At 41.1% G+C, this 21899-nt stretch overlaps 1 protein-coding gene across 6 annotated transcripts in view; it reads right to left on the reverse strand.

Annotated features, from left to right (window-relative positions):
* The window catches only part of EEF2K (eukaryotic elongation factor 2 kinase), a 34885-nt gene that overhangs the window by 8794 nt on the left and 4192 nt on the right, over window positions 1-21899 (reverse strand). For 3 of the 6 annotated variants that reach the window (XM_054842929.1, XM_054842927.1, XM_054842931.1), the window contains exons 2-13: window positions 16221-16545; window positions 14352-14402; window positions 12546-12646; window positions 10903-10963; window positions 10021-10058; window positions 7221-7392; window positions 5227-5376; window positions 3603-3735; window positions 2774-2901; window positions 1973-2174; window positions 1626-1693; window positions 771-848 (exon numbers count right to left, since the gene is read on the reverse strand). In XM_054842929.1, the coding sequence (XP_054698904.1) occupies window positions 771-848; window positions 1626-1693; window positions 1973-2174; window positions 2774-2901; window positions 3603-3735; window positions 5227-5376; window positions 7221-7392; window positions 10021-10058; window positions 10903-10963; window positions 12546-12646; window positions 14352-14402; window positions 16221-16466 (1428 nt within the window). In that variant the 5' untranslated portion in view covers window positions 16467-16545. Of the gene's footprint in view, window positions 1-770; window positions 849-1625; window positions 1694-1972; window positions 2175-2773; window positions 2902-3602; window positions 3736-5226; window positions 5377-7220; window positions 7393-10020; window positions 10059-10902; window positions 10964-12545; window positions 12647-14351; window positions 14403-16220; window positions 16546-17065; window positions 17255-21899 lie in introns of all 6 variants that reach the window. The other 3 variants (XM_054842928.1, XM_054842932.1, XM_054842933.1) reach the window with 3 other exon arrangements.

Genomic DNA, 21899 nt, shown 5'->3' on the forward strand with positions numbered 1-21899 from the left:
AGCAACTGATGTGTGCCAGTTATCCCTCTACACTATTCCTAGCCGGCAAAATTAATAGTGACAATGACCAAAACAGTTTCCACTGGATTCTCTTCTCTCAGTGATATCACAGTGTGCCACGTGGTAAAGAATATGGCACATCCAGGCTTTAATCCTGTAAACTGGATATCCCGTGACAATACCTTGCTGCTTCAAAGGTGACAAAAGGAGTGGTATCTTTGAAAGGAGCATTCTCTTTCCTATCTTCTAATTAAATATCTAGCTAAGATCTTCAGGTCAAAAAGCATTTATTTAAAAGTTTGTATTTTAAAGGAGTAACCAACTAACCCACAGGAATTCTAAAGTTGCATATCATTAACTGACAACAACATTAAGTTCTGTGATACCTCAAGCCATATAATGGCATAGAAAGTAGAGAGGGTAAAAGAATCTGAAAGTAGATCATATTAATGGATTCTGTATGACAAGAAGCTGGCTACATTTCTCAAATGCAATACAGAATACTTTAAAAAAAAAAAACCCACAACAACATGCAACCAAATGTAACATTTGAAATTAAGCTCCTCATTACAAATAGTCTTTTTCCTGTAAAAGTGTCATTAGCATTCCCAAGATGAATAAGTAATTTTGCAACATGTGGGAATTTCTTTCCAACTGTTTCCTCTCTTTACAAAGTCCCAATCAAGAGGCAGAAAAAATAAGATTCTTCTATGGAAATAGTTCAAGTATGAACAGGTTCAACTCTGCTAAACTCGGAGTCAGGTTCTTACCCTCTCTCTATGATCCAGATCTTCTAGCTCACTTCTCTTTTCACTGGGATATCCACTGTCTCCACCATTTTCAAAATCCTAAAGAAGGTAAGAACAAAACATCTCAGCATTAGCACTACCCTTTGTAAGGATCTCAGCTTGACATTTCCCACAGAGAAAACCTTCTGCTGGTTCAATGAGATATGTTGGATGGATAGACTAGATGAGAATGATTGTATGCTGTGCTACCTCTGACAGACAGAACAGGAACGAATGACCCAGAAGGTACTGTCCAAGTTTGTGTTCTCTCTTGGATACATAAAAACCCCCAATCAAGGACTCACATACTTTATCAAAGCAATAGTCCACTTCATATAGTTTTCAGCCTTCAGTAGTAGCCAGTTAAGAGATAGAACAGTAACTGACAGCCCCTGGCGCTAAGGCCCTGGTGTTGGAAAATGCCCATTGCAAACTTCTTGCAGTCTCCTCAGGTGAGGTTCTCTAACATCCCACAGTACCAGTATTTGCAGAGACCTGATCAATGGGGATTCTTTTTAGCTTTCATACCACCACAGTTGGCACAACTGCCAAAGACGCAACACACAGGCAGGGGAACAGACACACACTTTAATTATCTGTTAAAATACACCAGATGCAAATAAATTTCTGGAGGGAAAAATTAATTAATACTATTTTAAAATAACATGTTCTTCCTTTATTAGAAGCAGCAAATGCATGCAAGTAATGTGACTTGCAGCAATGAAAGCAGGTCGAGCACCTTTACATGCTTTTACTGAGCAAAGCCTTCAGGCAGTCCTTTAAAGACACATTCGTTAAGGAACTGTAATCTCATTTTTCTGTTGGAAAGACACTCACCCTTTGGTTATCAAGCTGATCATAGTCTCTGTGAACCAAGTTATCTACTTCATTGAACACTGGCCAATCTAGGAAGAAAAATATTTGCTTCTTATTGTAAGGATAAAATGCTTAAGGAGAAAGCTCTAGATACCATAATTTTACTGCATTTTTTTCACAGAAGCATCTGTGCGTTAATTATCTACATAGAAGTACTCTTGGTTTTATTTCTGCTCCAAGAGGAATGCTAGAGACAAATATTCTGGACTAAACACAACATACTGTTGTGGTTAAAGCCAACGAAATAAAACAAGACACTGCCAAATGTTCAGGAACCCCCAAAGAAGTTATGTACGAGTCTCACTCACTAAGCACGTCCATCTTTTGGCTGTGAGGGGTTGCTGAGGAAGGAGAGCAGGGTAGAGAGTCAAATGCTACATCGCTCATGCTTTCATCTCCAGAGTTTTCAGACAGGCGGAAGAGCAGAGGAGGCCGACTACCAGAGACCGTTCTCACCCGGCTGCTGCCACATTTTTCCTCTGTGCCACGGAGAATTGTCTGAGCAGATTCCTTGGCAAATTAACAAGAAAGTCCCATGAATAATGCTTCTCTGTATTCCAAGCATGCTATATAACCAGCATGAATGTTTTTTAGGGGTCCTTTACAAAAGGAGGGGTATTAATATGCACATGTATACATAACTATTTGCTTTGAAAAGTTCTACACTCAAACAAAATATGAAGTCCTGGCATTGTTACAGAGCGAGTTCTGTTTAGGACTGGATTCCATTCAAAGCATTTCAAGTCACAGTCCCACTGATATCAGTTGAAACTAAGATCAGTTAAAGACAAGCAATTCTATTCTTTTTTTGTCCCCAAATTAGGTTTGTGAGATACAAAACTTACTAATGATTTCAGCACTCAGAGATATACTTGGTCCTAAATATACCTGTGTTGCAAGGTTCCCTATTCATTAAAGCTACAGCATTAATTCAGAGACAGGTATGGATAAGTCAGCTTTAAACCGCTGCATTTTAAACTGCAGCATTTAGTGATTAAGGTGGTTTTATTTGCCATGTAAATAGCATATTTGAGTTTTATTTACAGAGCTTTTAAAGTTAGAACAAACCAGCTATACGGCTTAGTTACTTTTTTTCATCAAGTACTTACAAGCAATTTTTTATTACAATCCAAGGCATCTTTCTCTTTGGATGAAAGATCAAATGGTGCAAGCCCCATGCTTTTGCAAATCTTGTTGCAGGAATGAGAATGAAAGAACAAGGCCATACCTCTAACACCTACAACATTAAAAAAATGAAGAAAGGATTTACTCCAAATTTATATAACGGTTTACTTATTAAAAGCGGTAAGTCCCAAAGTGTTTTCTAAAAAGTCAAAAGAGAAAGAAAGAAAGTGCTTTGTAGCACAGCTCAACCCACTTCCATTTTATTTTAACACTTGTAAGTGCTTTTCATTCTCTCTGCAAGAGAGTGTGAAAAGGAAGCCTGCAAAATCTTCAAAAACTATATATGCACAGGATGTAATAATAAATGAATTTGACTGCATCATTGAAAAACATGCCTAAATTTGATCCTGCTTACAAAACTTGCTGTGTTTTGTAACTTCATGTATGGACACTTGGAGCTTTAAAAATATGCAAGGTTTATCTCTCCACATTCAGCTGTATCCATTCCTGCCATGTGGCAAGGAATCAAAGGCCATGATTATTGCTCTCACATTGTAGGAAGCTACTAATTTCATTACTTGTTTGGTTTAAGAGTAGGTCAGGAGACAGAAGCCAACGTCAGATCTCATTTTTAATCTGCCCTCACGTGACAGCTGCCCTGTTCAGGGACTCCTTACAATAGAGCTTCTCCAGCTGGTTGCAAGACCCTCAGAAATGTGCCTGCTCACTCAGCTGTGTAGTGTCTACTCAGCAGACAGCTGGGAAGAGAAAATAATCATCCATTAGCACGTGAAACAGGATCATTGATTTTACCTAGGTTGCCATCTCCAAAATCTGTGCCATTCTCTGTATGGATCTGAGGGTCCGTGTAAAGATCTCCAACTCCCTGGATATCAACAATAATGAGTTGGTGTCCTGAGCGCTCAAAGGTGAAGTGACTAAAGGCCTGGAAAGAACCAGAGGAAGATGTCTGAGAAAACTCTCCCTTGATCTACTGAAAACAGCAACACATGTTCATCTCATAAATGGGCAAAGAAGTCTGATAACCCTATTTGTGAAATATAACTGGTATTGCTTTCATCATGATGTTTATGAGAGACTAAAAGCATGTAGTAGATTGCTTCTCCAACTTGTCCCCACTCAGAGATAGGCTAAAAGAGCTAGGGTGAAAAGCAGCAGTGGGAACACGCAGGGGAGAAGGCATTGCTTTATTCCTTCTTCCTGTACTAGAGATTCTGTTTTCCACTACAGTCTTCACCTTAAGAAGTGGGAAGCTGCCTGGCAGACAGAACAACAGCGGGCTCTGAAGCCAGTGCAGAATAACATCTGCATAAACATCTTGGCTGTGCCTGTGGAGCCTTGGGACACCACCTCCTTCTGCCAACAGGCAAAGCTCTGCCACATTTTTGGAAAGGAAAAAAAAAAAAAAAAAGAGAGCATCCCCACAAATTCTCCTTCCCCTACTGTGCCCTCTGGGAGGTCCCCTTGAACAGCTGATCGGATAATGAAATGTACACTTGTACTCTTTAAATGCAGCATTTCAAGAATCAGGTATAAAAAGCTCTTCTCTTTGGCATAAAGCTGAGACATTAGGAATCTTCTGGGAAGGCCTCCAAAAAAGCGCTGCCAGGCCTGGGGGAGGTGGCTGGTGGTGATAGACAAACATTTTAACTGCAGCAAATCTCATCGAACATTTTGTTCCCAACCTGTGAAAGCATAGCACTGATTCAGTGTACAAAAGACAGCCCAGAACATAAACCCTCTGCGTACATTAAGCATCATGACAAATACCTTAAAAATAGGATGAAAAAATGAAAATAAAACCTTCTAGCCCCAATACGACACTCCTTTGCTACACTGACCGCTTTGCATTTTTCGCCAGTATTTTAAAGTTCTTTTACAACATCCAGGAATCACTTGATATCTGTACTTGTATTTCTATACACAATCTCAGATTCACCTATTCAGAGGTTGTGGCTGAAAAAAACAGGTTCTTGTATGCAAATGGACTAGATGTTTAGTTACATGAGTTGGATATCTGCCACCTCCCTTTGCATATTACATAAGGCACCAGGAGATTATTTAGTACATAGCACATGAGAGTTCTCTCTCCCTGCCTTAATTTGAAGAGAGTTTGAAATATGTCAATGCCTGCAATTATAATTGGAGTCAAAGGGCTTAAGGTTTCTAAAGAGTATTAACCACATTCAAATCAACTAAAATCAACAGACACTTGAAATGCAATAAAGAAGCACTCAGTGCTTGAAAGAGCCGGCCCCAAATAAGGAGGGGCAGACATACCGCAAAAAGAGAAATTTGTTTGGCATTGTATTAGAAAGCCTGCAGTTTCCTTTCTTGGCAGTAATGCAAGACCTCTGGATAGAGCCAAGAAATTCCCTGCAGCAGACTCTATGGAAAGCATTATACAAAGCCTCACTTGCGGAGTAAGACGAATGTTGTCATCTCGCACAAATCCAGAATTTGAGTTGTATTTGATGTATTTGCCTTCAATGTAATGTTCCAGATGAAAGAGAGGCTTTCCAGGTCTGTTCTTCATTTCGATAATACAGGTCTGTACTATGTCCACCTGGGGAGGGAACGAAGACAAACAATGACTAACAGAACACTGTCTTCAGATCAAAGTGTGTGTGAATCCTCCAGCTGTGAAAACTTTCCCAATGAAAGAAACTGAACCATTGCAAAGATCTGTCTGTCTAACAAGGAGGTGGGGGAAGAGTCACATGCTTCTTAGGTTGTTGGAGGAATTCCATAAATTAAAAGCAGTCACTTCACAACAGCTCACTTCTGCAAGAAATCCCTCTGAAAAATTCTTAGTAAGCGTTGGCTTTCTATTTTACTTTTGTGCGTACCTTAAGAGTACACTGCAGAGTCTACACTCAGAGCAAAACATACAGTAACTACTGCACAACTTATAAAAACAGCTTTTTGGAGAAGGACTGACGACATCTACCATTCAGCAATTTCTGTATCCTACCTCACCTCCTCCTCCTTCTGTCCCAGACACATTCCTAAAGGAGAAACTGTCACAACTCTCAATTTGCTTACATCTTTTCCCCAACATGGCATTTAAACTTCTAGATTTCTAGATTCCTCTCTGTGTACTTCACTTTATACCTCAACTTGCTGTTGTGAGACAGGTAGTTATTAACTAACCCTCCATATGGGAGGCAATGCACATAGTCCATATATTCAAAAACATTCATTTTGGCTATGAAATTCTTAAGGCCCCTACACTGAGGCATACTTCTTGACCCAAGCACCTTGTCAGATGCCACACATGGTCTGTGGTAGAGCTAAGAGCAGTCACCAAGACACCACAGTGCATGTACACAGCACTCTTCCTATGAGCCCCCTCTTCCACTCACTTGAAGTCATAGTTACACTCAGGCACCCAGTACCAACTGCATATTAAGGGGACTTGACAGCTTCGTTGATACATAGCATGGACGTACTCAGAGAGGAGCTAACATCTGGGAGTGAATGACACTTGCTGTTGCTCATCCCTGCGGGTTAGTTTCTTGTCTTTTAACAAGCTGCTTGCTGCTGAAGGTTTTTTTGTCCAGGACACAATGGCCAGCTTTGACCAGCAGCTATCCAACCTACCAGCATGAAAAAGTGCAAAGCATTGTTGGCTGTACAAAATGTTTAGCATGGACCCCAGAACCAGAAATAGCAGTGGAACAACCTCTTCCTGAATCCTATGTGTTTATGCACAATCCCTAGCGCAGAGGATGGGAGCTTCTCTTCGTACCCTGAGCCTAGCTTGATATTCCATCCACCTGGGAGTTTCATACATCTTAACACTTTGCACTTAACACAACGTGGTAGTATTGTCACCGACACACCTAAAGGAAATAAAGCCAAAAGTATCTTCATTTTTTTTTAAAATTCTTGACCACTCCCCAGAAATCTATATTTGAATAGCTTCATAAAGTTATTCAGGTTTCCAGCTCTTCTTAAAAGAAAAAAATTTAAAAAAAATATCAATGCTACTGAGGTGTTTAGATAGGTTTACAAGATTTAAGCATCTGTCTTCCTGGAGCGCTAACAGTTAAGTGCTTGCTGAAGCTGCTGCTGGCAATAAATTCTGTGACATCTCTAGTTATCTCAAAGGCAGCTGGGCAAATATCAAAAAGAGCAATACAAACACCATTTTATTTTAGTCTTCAGTCAGCAGCTGAGAACAGTCAGACATTCACAAACACACAGCCCCTAAATCTGGAAATATAAAGCAATTTCCGCACTTCATTAAAAATCAGCTACCATTTAATGGAAAACATATCAGGGCAGAAGAATTTGTCTAAGCAATTTAATGGAATGTGAACAAGTAATTCTCTCTAAGTTAATTTGAAAACAAATCTAATAGGAGAGCAAGACTGCATTTTTGCATAGCAAGATCTTTAAATGTACCTGTTTTGGTGGCTTGTGCCGATTGTACTCTTCTCCCCAGAGTTTTGCTTCCATCTGAAGTCGGACATCCTCAAAATACACATCCCTGCCCACGCTCTCTATGTATTGCTTGGCAACATAGTTATAGGCACCTTTCCAGTTCTGTGTGTGTAAGAAGTTGGACAGCTTTTTCCTGAAAGACAAATCAATCGTTGGTGAAAGGAAAACCACAAATTTCAATTTATTCTTTCCCATTTCTTTGCCTGCATGGACAGAGCCAGGCCCGGAGATCAGCGTTACCCTCAGTCATTTACCAGATATCCTAGCTGAAAGGTGAAGCACCCGTAGGGGACAAGGAAAAAGGTAACATCCCATGTGAATGGCTAGGATGTGCCAAAGTGGCTGTTTGACTGCAGCTACTTCTGCTCTAACTTCCTCCTCTTCTCATTTCCTTTCCCTCCCTGCTCCCCTCCAACCCAGAGTATGAAGGGTTGGTGCCACCTCAACGCCCTGTTCTAATGTCAACAATTATTTTCTGCAGAATTAACAGGGAGTGGCCTTTCAATCATCAACTGAGAGGAGAAAATCCTCTCCTATGATAAGGGCAAACGGCTGCCTTCCCAACACACAGGGGTGACTACTCAGTATCTCCCATGCTCCCAGAAGGAAAACTGCACCTGACAGTTGTTCTTATGATGCAGCTTTTAACTTTTGTTGATGTGCAAATCTTTAATTGACAGATCCCTCAAAAGTGGAGGAAAAAAAGGGACTTTGACAACAGAGGATCTGCTGGCTGCCAACAAATGGATTAAGCAGGTACCGCAGAGGTTGCAGAAGATGTCAACATTCAAGTCAAACGGGGGAAAAAACCCCATTGTTATCAAGAATTCCAAGCAGATACAGTCGTCTTTACTAGAGCAGCCTCATCCATTTATATGGGGAAAGCACTTCTCCCTCTCTCTCCCCATTGACAACTTAATTCAACAGAGAAGAGAGCAAAAAGGTATAAAATGCCTGCACTGTGGCAGCAGTGGTTTTGCTGGAGACCCCAGCAATGCCAAGCCAGTCTGGAGGAGAAGAATGAAAAGGAGCACCTAGAGTAGGGCATGGCTGGCTACTGAGCAGTTCTCATATTCTGCTCAGAACAAACAATGGCTCTCCGAGTCTGTCTTAGTGCCATGACAAATTGTACATTTTGAGAAGCTAGTAGCAGCACTCAAAATCTCAACCCTCCCCCTTCCTCCCTTTCCTCTTTCCCTCCCAAGCCCTTGGTGCAGAGGTCACTCTAAAGGCAAAGCAACTTCAGATTGTCCTCCTGCAGAGATGGGCAGACAGTCACTCTAACAGAGGCCTTGGAAAGAAGGAACAAGCAAGTGAGATAAGAATTTCAGCCAGGATTCGAAGAAGAAACACATTTCTCTGCATAAAACAAGCCAGCTCATGTGCTCTTCTAAAGCAAATACTCTCTGAAGTTCATTGAGCCAAGTGCAGCTAATGCTGTCACTGTCATGACTAAAGACTTGCAGAATTGCAAAAATCTAGATGAGAGTGCTCCACATGGGAAATATCAGTGCACCGCAGTTATGGAAAATCCAGCAATAGGAAGCTGACATACGAGTTATGCTTTCTTTGTACAAGAGGTTAAGGCAAAGTTGCAAAGATAAATTTCTGTTTATGGCATTACTCAAGATATTGTATAAAGGGGAATTTGGTAAATAACAAGAGCTAAAAACAATGTCAGCAGGCTAAGATTTGTTACTTCCTAGGCTTCACTCACTGCTCTATCTGGCTTTGCAAGAACACAGCCACCAGCACGAACTGACACTGAAACAATGCCAAACTGGAGGACTGAGGGGTTACTCTTCCTCCTTTTTGCTCAAGTTCAAAACATCATGTTTCTGTCATTCAGGAGTTTCTCTCTTTCCAGAAGTGAAACCAGACATGAAATGCAATTTCTCTGGATTCCACAGCTGGAAAGAAGGGGGAGCGGCCTTAAACACACATGTACATTTTCCAGGAAACGTTAATTTCCAGAGCCTGGAAAGGGTGGGGTACTCTTCTAGCACAAACTCGTTTATAGCTAGATGCTGATGCCTACAAGCACATTTACTAACACTCCCCGAGGAAAGAAAAGTTCCTCCTCTGTCTTCCCCCAGTGCTGAAGTTCTGCTTTAGAACAGGATTACTCTGGTACACATGATCTGAAGTAAACTCTGGGATGATAACCTTCTTCACTGAGGGAGGCTTTCTGAGTTGAGATTGCACCATCCAACTATTCTTCCCCCTTTTCTCTGCTTAACTAAAGGCCTTAAGCTGGCATTCAGGCTGCACACACCTACGACCTCATATCAAATCCAAAGATATTTTACCACACCAGGCACACAGAAACAAAGTAGCTGCTTCTGTACTTTGATAAGTATTTTGCCTCCAAGAGATGGTGGAAATAGCATAAATTTCTGAATTGCTAATTGATAGGCTGATTATACCTGCTGAAGCTAGACGTGATGGCACATTATCCATCCCACTGCAGTTCCAGTACAGGCAATGGCTTGATTTTCCAAAGCAAGCTTACTGGATGCCTCCATCACACTTGTGCTTCCCTTAAGAGAATGTTCTGCTTTCCGAACCCCACTCCCTGTGCTGCAGCTGGAGCCACAGAAACAGGAATAAACCCTCAGCTATGCCTCTTAGAAAGGCACAGCAGGGAGCTGATGGGGAGCTGCACTTTACACAATTTCCACCACACCTAAGCAAAATTCCAGTCACCACAGAAGAAAATACTGCATGGAAACCAACAAAGATAAAGCCAGCAGATACTTACGTTCTGTAACACTCTCGCATTGCTCCACGGCCAAAAGGCTAGGGGAAAGGAAAAGAAAAAAACAAAATCCCAGCATTGCCATTTCCACAAAGTTAATTTGTAACCAGTAAGAGACACAACCACGTCTTCCCCCTTTACACCCTGCAGAAAACAGTTCTCAAGCAGGCTCTATTCAGTATCTATCTCCTTGAAACCCACTGGCAGCTTAAGTAGGAATCTGGGGAAAAGACATTGGGAATAAGCCCCTCCTCATTATCCCACGGAGCAGACATGGTATAACTTTTAAAGAAGCTATCTGAATTCTCTCTCCCATTTGGAGATGCTCTGCTGTGACTGACTAGAGCAGCTGGCTTAGCAGACCTCACGCTCTCTGCTTCCATACAGGATATGCCCAACAGCATCACCTCCCCAGACGCCAGTTACCACGTCAGTAGCACAGAGCAAGGCGACTCCAACACACCACCAATTCCATGATTTAACTGGAAAGTGACAGTAGCTTCTACCCTCACATACCAAAAATTCAGTCTGTTTTCATCCTAAGAGCAGAAATTATTTGGAAGCACACAAAATAGCAGGACTATTGCCAGGCAGGCAGATGAGGCCAGCAGGAAATGGGAGGGCTGAAATGGGAGAGAGATGACTGAGAAAGGAACAAATGCTTCATGTTGCTGATGGGGAAGAACTGACTACTCCGGGGAGAAAAAGCTGTTGGGACATCAAAACATAATGGATGAGCCAAGGAAAAAGAAAGGTAGGAGAAAAGAATGACATTGAGACTGCAAAATTTGTATACGAGGAAAACATCTTGCTGTCACTATTCAGTCACAGGAAGGAAATGACAAATTTGGCTGCTAATAAACATGAAGGACAGTGTGATCTTACTTGTGAGGCCATCTTGATAAGGACTTCATCTTCAACCCAGTCCCCGGTAACTGCATTGTACCTGCAAAATCAGGAAGCGTGCCTCTTAGAAAAACGCAGAGGGAACCCAACTCCTCCCATCCCCAGTGCCTATTCTTATCTCTAGTTGACTGCTAAAAAGTGCTGCTTCCACTCCAACACAAAAAACTTCTAGTCCTCCCGCAACACTCCTGCCCTCCTTACTTCAGGTGGGAAAGAATAAATATGTACAGCTCTTTGAAGAGACACTGAATCCTACTGACAATTAAACAGATTCTGCTACAGAAGCTAAACTTTTGCAACACTACAAATTAGGCTTCATCTGCTTTGACATTAAACCTCCTCTGTGATGCCCAGGCAGTACACTGGGGGCAGAAAGAGCCTTACCAAGCCCTGCATACTGGACAGGATTTTCCCCCAACCCTGACCTTGCGTAAACCTGGTTCTGGCTGGGGATCTGCTGCTGTGCTGTGCAGCATGCGAGCAGAACACAGCACCAGCTGGGGCTGTGAAAAGCAGCAGGACCAAGAACTGCCCAAGACTGCACCAAGGGAGGAGCGAGTGTCTGCACAACCCTATGATAACAGAGAGTGCAACTGTGGTTTCTCCCCACCCCCTTAACTCCCACCACAGTAAAAGCCAAATTGAGAACCACAGCGGTTGAGTCACCAACACATGATTAGTTCCAGCCTGATTCCCCCCGCCCGCACTGAGTACTTCATACATGCAGACAGCTCAGCTACAGAATAGATAATGGGGTATCACCCCAGTTTACAACAGACAAGAGAACTGGAAATAGGAGTATCAGAGCCATCTCTTTTTAAGAGGGTATTTGAGTAGCCCTAAAACAATATTATCACTTACTTGTATTTTAAAATATGCAGACTATTTCAGGACTGTGTGGCTGACCAGAGACAGATGCAGTCTGCGGGGAAGAAGTGCGCTGCGTGACAGTGTCGTACGATGGGAAGGCAGGCCTCTCCACACACTGATGCTAAGTGGTAATTAACTGGCCTCTAACTCCTACCCCTTCCACCCAGAAACCTGTGTCAGTAGGGTAAACGTTTTGGCAAAGCCTGTGCTAAAGCACTGAGAATAGTTTAAGGGCCAAACTCAGTTTCAGCACGTACACCATGCTGAGCTATTCTGGGCTTTATAAGGATTTAAATTCCAGCCACATGCAGCAATACCGCATCGATAGGCAAGAGCGAAACTGCTATTTTGGGAAAGGCACAGTGTGTTATGTTGCTTTTTTTTCTAAACTGTTTCAACTAAGTATGCTGCCTCTTTATTTGGATTCATTTTCTTATTAAGTTTACAGCATTAATAAATTAACCAGAAAATACTTTTCAGCCTTGCTTCCTGTCTGTATGGTGAAACTTAGAGATACTACTTAGGTGGGAGAGAGAGAAAGAATGTGACATTTGCTGAAAGTTTTGGGGTTTTTTTTTTTATGATGTGCAGTATTTATGTATTCCTGGGAGATTCAGTTGACACACTCTGGGCATTACTCGAAGTTCTTCAGCCATGTAATTACACATATTCTGCCCTACACAAACACAGCCCTTGCATAAACGAGCACATTCCATTTAACATCAGCATTAAAAGCAGAAAAACCCACAGACCTGTAACGAGTGGCTTGTTCCGTCTCAATGTCCTCAAGATGAAATTCTGCCCAGGGATCAGGCATGTGCTTAGCTTTCTGAATAGCATGTTTCCAGGTTTCCTGAAGAAGTTACAAACTGGCAGGTTAGTTATAATCAGCCACAGCTTACAACAGCAGCATTTTCTAAAGTACATCAGGATCCCAATGCTACAAAGATGTGCAACTTCCAAGTCCCCAAAGCATTATTCAGAGCAGGGACCAAGCAGTACAGAAGACCACTCTGATGTTCTACAGCTTCAATTATGACGACACACAGTTCAGAAATAAAAAACATCAGGTCTCAGTTCAATAAAGTTACTGAGAACGGAATCAAGTTTAGTATATACCAAATATAATTTGAAAAACCTCTTGTAATTTGCAAATATCTCTAACATACGCTGCAAACAATGATAAGTCACACCTAGATGATATTAATTCACTTTTACTGTTTTGATTTTTAACTTTTTGTAACTAACAGCATATGCTGGCAGTGTAAGCATAAAATGTCCATTAGCGATAGAGCAATATGAAGGAAGAAAAAAAGTTCTGTAAACCCCAAGGCCCCCAAATTGTGCTCAGCATAAGAAAGAAGAAATTAGAATGTTGTAAAAATGGATTATTACAACAATTCCAGACAAGTAGCTATTTCAATCTCCACCAAGTCAACAGTAAAAAAATCAAAGGAGTTTTCTGATACATGAACAGTCTTTCTCTACCAGCCAATTTGGATGCTTTTCTCTTAACATTTTGATCTCCCTCTTTTTTACATCGTGTTGTTCCAAGAGAACTGGAGATAAAATCCTGTTATGTGCCGAAGGCCTTCTGCAAGGTGAGCAGGAGAAATGGACACTCTGCGCCCCCGGCAGTAAAGAACTACTGAGCTCAGATTTTCTTACTGCCTCTCTGACTGAATTTCAAGTATGCAGAAACAGTAACTTTTAAAATACTGGTTTGTTGGGTTTTTTTCACTTGGAACTTAAATCTCAGTCAAAACTTTTAAAAAATACAGTATAAATTGATGTCAGCAATGACATCAAGGAAGTTTTTGAAGCAGCTAAGCTTTTAAATCGTTCATGTTTATTTTTACTTCAGATGTAAATCTGCATACCTTGCAAACAATTTAAAAACTCCCTTTCTGACAATAAAACCACAAAATGAACACAATATTACAATTGCCTCAGATTACGTGATGATATACATTTCATAGGGAGCTGGGAACTTCCATACTCAAATATATATGAAAGAAATAGGGAGACAAAAAAAAAGTAGAATTGCTTGGTCTATTTTCTATATCAAATCATACTTGAGTATGGTCCCTCTCCAAAAGGTGATCTGTGTCCATGCTAGGTAATGATTTAAATAAATTATTTATTTGTGCTTGATCTTGTGAGGTGCTTTGTACAGAAGTTGAATTCTAATCTTCAAACAGAAGCTGGATTTCATGGAAATGGTGCTACCAGTGTAATTTTTTTCCTGCTGTAGGCATACGGCTGCCATACAGACCAAGTAGATGTCTTGCATCCATTCTATTCTTGTCCACAGTAGGAAATACTGTGAAGAAACAACTACAGATATGCGCTTTAAAAGAAGTGATATTTCAGGGCAGAGAACAAAAGATGGGCATTATTTCATTTAACAGGTATCTTTTTAGTTTTGACTTGATGACTTCTTTGGGCTGAGGCAAGTAGTTCTCCCAGACAATAAAATAATGAACAAAAAAAGGTCATAAAACAAAAATCTTAATGCATCTATTAGATAATGTGTTCACATTTTGTTTTTAACCTACCCGACTATGGTCAACCACAGAGCCGTGCTTAGAACGATGCTGTGTGTCATTCTAAAGGATGCACGAGAAACATAAAAGTAGGAAAATACACGTGATAAGACAAATGATCGACAAAGAGTCTCTGTTCTCTTTGTTAATTAAAAAAAAATTTCCACTTAAAATCCACTTTTCAATTTATATTCCTAATTTAAGTTCACTCTTAGAACATTTGTGAACAAACCTATTGAGGTAAGTTGGTAATTTTTTAAATTGGAAAACATGCTTCAAAATGGTCTTGCCTATAAACTAGCTAATTAAACATTGCTGAGTCCTGTTTAAAGGCAGAGAGTTAGTAGTAATTCTTCTATCTGTCTCTACGTTTCATTATCAATGGCCCACACTGCCATTAGCTTTGGGGTCTGACAGGCAGACTCTGATCAGACCAGGCTGTGGTGGTTTAAGATGTTCCCAGTCCTGGTCATCTGCTTTACTCTGTGTTGGAAGCTACCATCTCTGCAGTTTAAGCAGCAGATGGAGACTTGGCTTGCTCCACATCTGCACCCAACGCATTTTATCTGTGACAGGAGCTAAAATGCCAAACTAGATATTGCGAAGCCCAAAGCATGGGCACGTATATTCTGCAGAACCAACACGACAGCTCAGGAAGGAGGAAATAATAGCAATTTCTTAAGTCCTTATCAGTTTTATCTCAGGCCACATGACTCAGAACTCACACTGCAAACCCAGAGGCAAGTGTTAGCACATGCTAAAATGTACACACAAATTTATACTAAACTCCCCATTGGGTCTTAACTCGCTTAGCATAGCATACACTAAAATCTGCCCCCTTGTCTATACTAAACTTTTACTCTTCACCTTCCTTCGGAATATGTACCTTTTCATGTTTCTTGGTAAAAATCTTACTGCAGACAAGACAGTTTCACTTTTAATGTGTTACTTAATATGTTAGCTGACTGAAATAAACCTTCTGGTATCTCTTCAGGAATAAAGCATGCATTAGATACTCTAAAATCTTGGTTATGCCTATCACATATATAATATGTTAATATTTATAACAAGAAATGTGTTAATGAAACACATTAAATCCTAGCCTAGACAAAAATCTACGAGATATACCAGTTTAGCACAAATGGTGCATATTTGAAACATCTAACCTATAGAGTGAACGTCACTTGCATTCTTGAGGCTCGACTGCCTGTGGGTTAGTCTCCCCTTGCCTGGCCTGATCTGTGCAAGGGGAGCCAAGTGGAACAGGACACACTGCCAAGGAAGCACTAACTGTGGCCCCTGTGACCTCTCTGCAATGCTGTTCATCTTAAAAAGGTCAGAGGCTGCCCGAGTGCACTGTCAGGAACTACTGCCAGTGTGATACTTCATGCCCAAGCACAAGAGTCGTCAGGTTAAAAGCTCCCTAAAGAACTATAACTGAAAAACCTATCATTACAATTTTATCATTTACAATTTTATTTGCCCAAATAAAAATATTATGGATTGTTATCTCCGCTTGGCAAAATCCATAATAAAATATCTTCTGCCAGGCCCCAATTTGGCTCACAATAAGTATCATCTTTTAAATCTCCCAATCCATATACTGCTTTTTTAAATGGTTTTATCAGAATGGCAGTGAATTGTTCGCCTGGATTCTGCTGCCTTTGTAGCTGAAGATCTCCCACTGAACTAAAAGGGACAGTAAGCAATTCAATGGCAGTGTCAGGCTATTGGCTTAATGGAATTAACTGCAGGTCTGGAAAAAAACAGATGTAATTTTTTATTGAAAAGTGTTAGTTATAAGAGATGAAGCAGTTAGAGAATCTTTCATGCCAACTAAATAAAACCAAAACCTTACTGAAGGCTGGAACCAATACTTACCTTAAAGCTAAACGAGTTTCTAGGAGAAGAGCTTGAACTGTACTGTTCAGTTTTTGCTAAGTTGCTATAATAATTGTCAACTTTGATACTGGCAGACTTGTTAGAAACTGGATCATCAGTTATTGGACAGATAAAATAATTGTCTTCATCATCACTATCAGCATCAAGATAATTTCCAGAGTTCACTGTAGTCGATCTAGCATTATCAATCCCTTCCATACGAAAAATAAGGTCCTCGTCTGCCATGTTTGCGGGAGGTCGGTTTAACTCCTGCAATGATTAAAACAGCCAGTATTCCAATGCACATGCAAATGGAGGGAAGAAGCTAAGTGGGAAAGAAAAAACAAAACAAAACAACAAAAGGGTTGTTATTAAAAGAACAAATGATGCATTAAACTGATGTCAGCACACTGGCAGAAAAAAAATCATTTGCATATGGCTCTATGAAAATGATCCCCAAGTACCTACACATGGTTTTGAAGACCTCAGTGCTAGATCTGGGTATCCAGAGCACAGTCAGTTTTTAAATTGCTACAGGATTGAGGAAAGAAGATAACAAAGTATAGAATAATACTATAAAATCTGAGGACTGCAAACACCACCTGCTGCCTACCACTGATGTTTGTTAATGCTCCTATCTCCTCCTCTGAATGTTTTTATTCTTCTTTACATGAAATGCAGAGTTTCACAACACTGATCTTAGAAACTTGACGGAGTTTTACCTTGAACACCACACTCAGGTTTTCAAATTTTTTCAGGACAAGTCTTCTCAAGGATATTGCATACAAATCAATAGCCAAAGGAGTTAGAGAATGTTATTGGGCCAACATAGAAAATTGTCTCACCACTTCCAAGATTTAAGTTGGCTTTCGGCTCACATACAGCAAGCACTCCACAGTGCAAAGCATGCTGCTGAAAGTGCGAAGCACGTTGCCCAGGCTCCCCAGGACATCCTCAGAAGGACAAAGTACAAAAGAGGCCAAGAAAGGAGGCTTGCCATTCCACTGCTGCTGCCAAGTGCACTCGCTAGTAGACTAGAGAGACAAGAGAAGGTATGTGTAAGGGGTACCTCAACACTTCTGTCTTTTACACTCTGTGAAGGGATTTCACTTTGGACCAGTCTTGTGTGATCTAAACAATCCGCTTCCAACTCCAAAGACAGCAGATACAGCAATCTGCTCAACAGCGTCAAGTCTCTGAGCTGTGTTCACTTTAAGCATAGGGCTTAAAGGAAAAAATATTCTCCCTGGTTAACAGTTCTTTTTCCACAAGGTTAGAAAGCTTGATTTTGTCATTGGTTATTTCAACTTTTTAGTAGCTTTCTGGATCCTAAGAGAATAGAATAGGTAGGCTTTGGCTTCTCCTGAATCCTAGCTCCAAAGTAAACTAAGCAAATTGAAAGTAAAACCAACAGCACAAGGCAGACAGGCAGTGGACTTTTATTACAATCTAGGCCCAGAAAGTGATATTCTAGGTAAATATTTCACTGAGGCATTCTGACACATTAAACAATGTTAGAGTAAACAATATGGGGAGTTCCATATGGGTTTCCAAACTGCAACTCTGCAAAGGCTCCCATCTTACCATAGCTTTTCCAAATTCATGACACTACTTTGAGGGACGCAGAGCACAGACCCTGTACAGCCCAACTGCTGCAACAGATGTGCTATAAAAAACGATAGGTGAATCACAGAAGTATTTTTCCCAGAGCTCAGGTTCCACCCCTGGAGATCTTACAACAGAAACATGCCCAGCAGCCTCCACCCCAGAAACAGTCTGTGATGATTCAGCAGAACTCAAACAGAAATAAACTCCTACAGGCCCAAGCTACAGAAGGCAAGTATTGTGTCTTTCACACATTACCAGCCATGCAGATGCAAAGAGTTTCCGTTCTTTTTCTCCTCTGAACTCTTGTCCTTTTCCTGCTGAGCCCACTTGCATGATCAAGTACATGTCTATGGAGGCTTCCAGCTATCGAGGAAGGTGTGAACAGTCAGAGCAGAGCAGGTCCATGATTCATCTAATACCAGCGGCTTCAAAGAGCAAAGAAACCTTCACAGAACAATAATCCACCCTTATTTGCATGTTTTTCTAATTGCTGATAGTTCACATTTTCTGATACTCTGTTCTTATTAATTGCACTAACTCTAGGTTTCAGAGTAATTTCCTGAAGTCTCCAACACCTGTCTTTGCCAAATTTAATGACCTTCTATAATGACTTTAATACCCAATTACATCAAAAGAGAACAGAATGAAGTGAAATAACCTTTCTGCCACACACTTTTGTTGTTTCTTCTATTGAGAGTACAACAACATACAGCTGATTCCCCTATGACCGTATCCTGCTTAGAGCTTTCCAGGTCACTCCACTGTTTCCTGTTACATTTTTATTCAATGCTGAGGTCAATAAGCAAATCTGATCACAACCAAGCTGATGGCAAAGAACAATCTGACTCATTAAAACTCACCAGGAGAGCCTAATCTGGGCAAGAACCTAGCGGGCACCAACACAGCCCAGCTTCTTCTGCACCACAAGTACTGCGGTGAAGCGGGGGCAGGTCTGCAGAGCAGCACGGTTGTCTTGAGGGTCTGACATCCTCACCATGCGCCTCTTGGGGATTTACTTCAGACTAACTCTAGTCTGATCTCCGGGAGTGGATACCACCAGTGGGTGTGCTACGTTCCCCAGTGAAATTTCGTGCATGAGGAGTTTAGCTTGCAAGTTCTGATATTGTATTTCAATGTGAATCAAAGTGCAATGAGCTGATATGATCAGGAGATTCGCTGCAGAAGCGCTTTTCTAATCAGCACAAAAAGCCAGCGTGGGCTTACCCAGGAGGACTGGAAAGGGACAGACACACAAGGGACTGGGCTACTGCTTGATTTTACCGTACATTTTTCTCCTTAAAAGTAACAAAGCAGATTTACAAACCGCACCATGGCTCTTAAACCACTATCAGCACTTAAGGGTATTTTCTTTGAAGCAATGAAAAACCAGTAGCACAAGCACAAACTTCCAGGCCCACTCAAGTTAATGGGAATATTTTATCCTCGTTTTAGCTTTGATTATTCACATTGCTCTGCTGCATGAAAAACAGGAAGGGGTTAGATGAATGCAAAATAATCATCCAAATCTTCACACAGATTTAGCTGAGTTTAAACAAATATCTGCTGGCAAGTCTGCCACAGTGAATTTTGCTGGCTGTTCAGATGGGTACTGTGAGTGTATTACAGTCAGGTCTGCCTCTTCTGCTCTTGATTAGAGGGCAGAAGTAGACTACACAAAGCAACATACCTTAATTTGTTTCACATGATATATAGCTTAAAATCCTTTTCGTCCTAGAGCCCTGAAAACAACAGAATATCGCACTTAATTCGTTCTCAACATTGTGTAAGTATCACCCTTCCTTCTGACATCCATCTAATGGAAGTATCATCTGTTTTACACACTAGAAAAATGAGATGTAGGAATGATTAAAGCCCTTGGAAAAGGTGGAAGTCTACATAAATACTTTGAAAACACCCGCACCTACAAAACAAGAGGATCAGTTAACATTTTCAAAATTTGGTCCTGATGCTGGCTGTGCAACAGCATGCAACTTAGAGCAGACACTTCTAAGTGTCCCATCAATTGCTTAGTTCTAGAGCAACCTCACCCAACAAGCTAAATCAGGGATTTTCACACAGCTAGCCTAAAAGGACAACTATAAAACAAGGTTTTCAGCTTTGCTTCACTGTTATTTTTCAGCTCTGTGCATATTCAACCTTCTTTCTCCAAGAAATAGTACCAGGTAAGTACAGTCCTACTGTGGTATTCATAGCAGCTGTGGTGTAAGGTCTGCAGCTAAGATGATCACCACAAAAACAGCGCCTTCATGTACAGCAGCTTTCACCAGCAACACTATGTTGTTGGTTACTGCCTTTCTGATGGAGGGAGCATTCCCACAGCTCAGCTAGCAACACAGGCAGCGCCAGCACTCCACCTGCATCAGGCAGCAACAGCTACAGCGAACCACTGCTGAAGGGGGTCCGAGCCAACTCATCTGACTTGGCACTGAAGCAGCTTTGGAGCATTCATATAATCTGCACTTCTAGCAAAGATCACGCAAGAACCTTCATTTCTGGAAAGAGGCAGTAGCGCACAACTGGAAGGGGAAGGTATCCTCAGTTGCCGCTACCACTTTTACTGTGATCGTCTTAGAGTCTAACGAGTATTTGAGAACGCTAACCTCCACTGCTTGTCAGCACACACAAACAGCAGATGTAAAATGACCCTTCAAGTACAAGACTAACTCCAGGATATACTGTAGCACTGGACTAGCCTCACCACCCACAGCTGCTGTCCTGCACTCATGTCTACCACTGCAGTCACACACACATCAGCAGATCCACTGGGTTTGGGATGGTCTGAGAAGCAGCAGCAACAGGAACATTGGTTTATGCAGCAGTGATTGCAAACATTCACAATTTCTGTGACCTGCTGTGCAAACGGAACATCATCACGCAATCAGTTTGTATTTAAAGCTAATAGTGTTTATAAAGTCTCTCAGTTTACTTCTTTTAAAGGGCTCGTGGTGTTTACTTTGGAAGTGTATTTACTAAAAAACCATCCTCACATAACATGGTCTTTAAAACAGAATTCGATAACCACACTTTAAGCTACACAAACACTGCTCTAAACCTCACAGTTTATTTGACCAAAAGCCCTATTAAAAAAAGCCTGAGCTTATTCCCAAGACTTACATTCTGTGCTTTTGCATTATGGCATAAAGCTGCACTATCCAAGAGTCCCTGTTACTATGTTTTGATCATTTAGTCTTTAATATCCATTACAGAAGCTTTCCTAGGGCTAAGCAGCAAAGACACTCAGATCGAATCTAGCCTGCAATCCTGCATTATCACACACAACCTGTAATTTAAACTACCCACTCCAATCCACTTTGAAAATTTATTCCATCTTTTTAATCAACCTTGTACTACATGATCCAAAATGAAGATAATTTAAAACACAGTCAGTTATTAAATCCGCTCAAGTCTCTTAATTTTGGGCTTTTCCAATGCCTGCCTGAAGTAATTTTCTTTCTTGTGCCTTTATATCCAAGAGCCACACCACCAGGAGGGGCAGGTGAGTTGCAAGGACAATCCACTGTGTTGCCAAGCTCAGTGCGTATGCAAACACAGATAAACAGAGGGGAAAATTCACATGGCAGTGCTGGTAAAACATGACTTGCTTCTTGTAGGATGTCTGTTGTTAGAAAACACTGCTGGGTTTGGTGGGATCCTTGAGCAAGACCCCAATGCCTCAGCATTGAAACGTGCCTTAATTCATCCCAAAGAGCTGAGCAACAGGAATACTCTCATCAGCAAAAGAAAGGACAACTGGAACATCTCTAACTACTTCTTAGGGCCCTCTGCACCACTTTAGCTCAGGACAGGGGAACAGGAACTGCCCTAGGTCAGAGGAAGTCCCACCTTCTCTTGTAGAGAAGCATTAAGGCAAGAATGACTCCCCTTCTCCCTGGTATAATACTAAATCCCTTTTTGTTTAATACAACATCAGCTAAAGCCATCTAGCAGGGTATCTGTAGCAGTAACAAGAAGGTTTTTTTTCTTTTAAGAGAGAAATCGCTTTTTTCAGATTAACATTCTTTTAAAATACAGATTTGAAATTTAACCTAA

This window comes from Grus americana, chromosome 15 (assembly GCF_028858705.1).
Source record: "Grus americana isolate bGruAme1 chromosome 15, bGruAme1.mat, whole genome shotgun sequence".
Lineage (NCBI taxonomy): Eukaryota > Metazoa > Chordata > Aves > Gruiformes > Gruidae > Grus > Grus americana.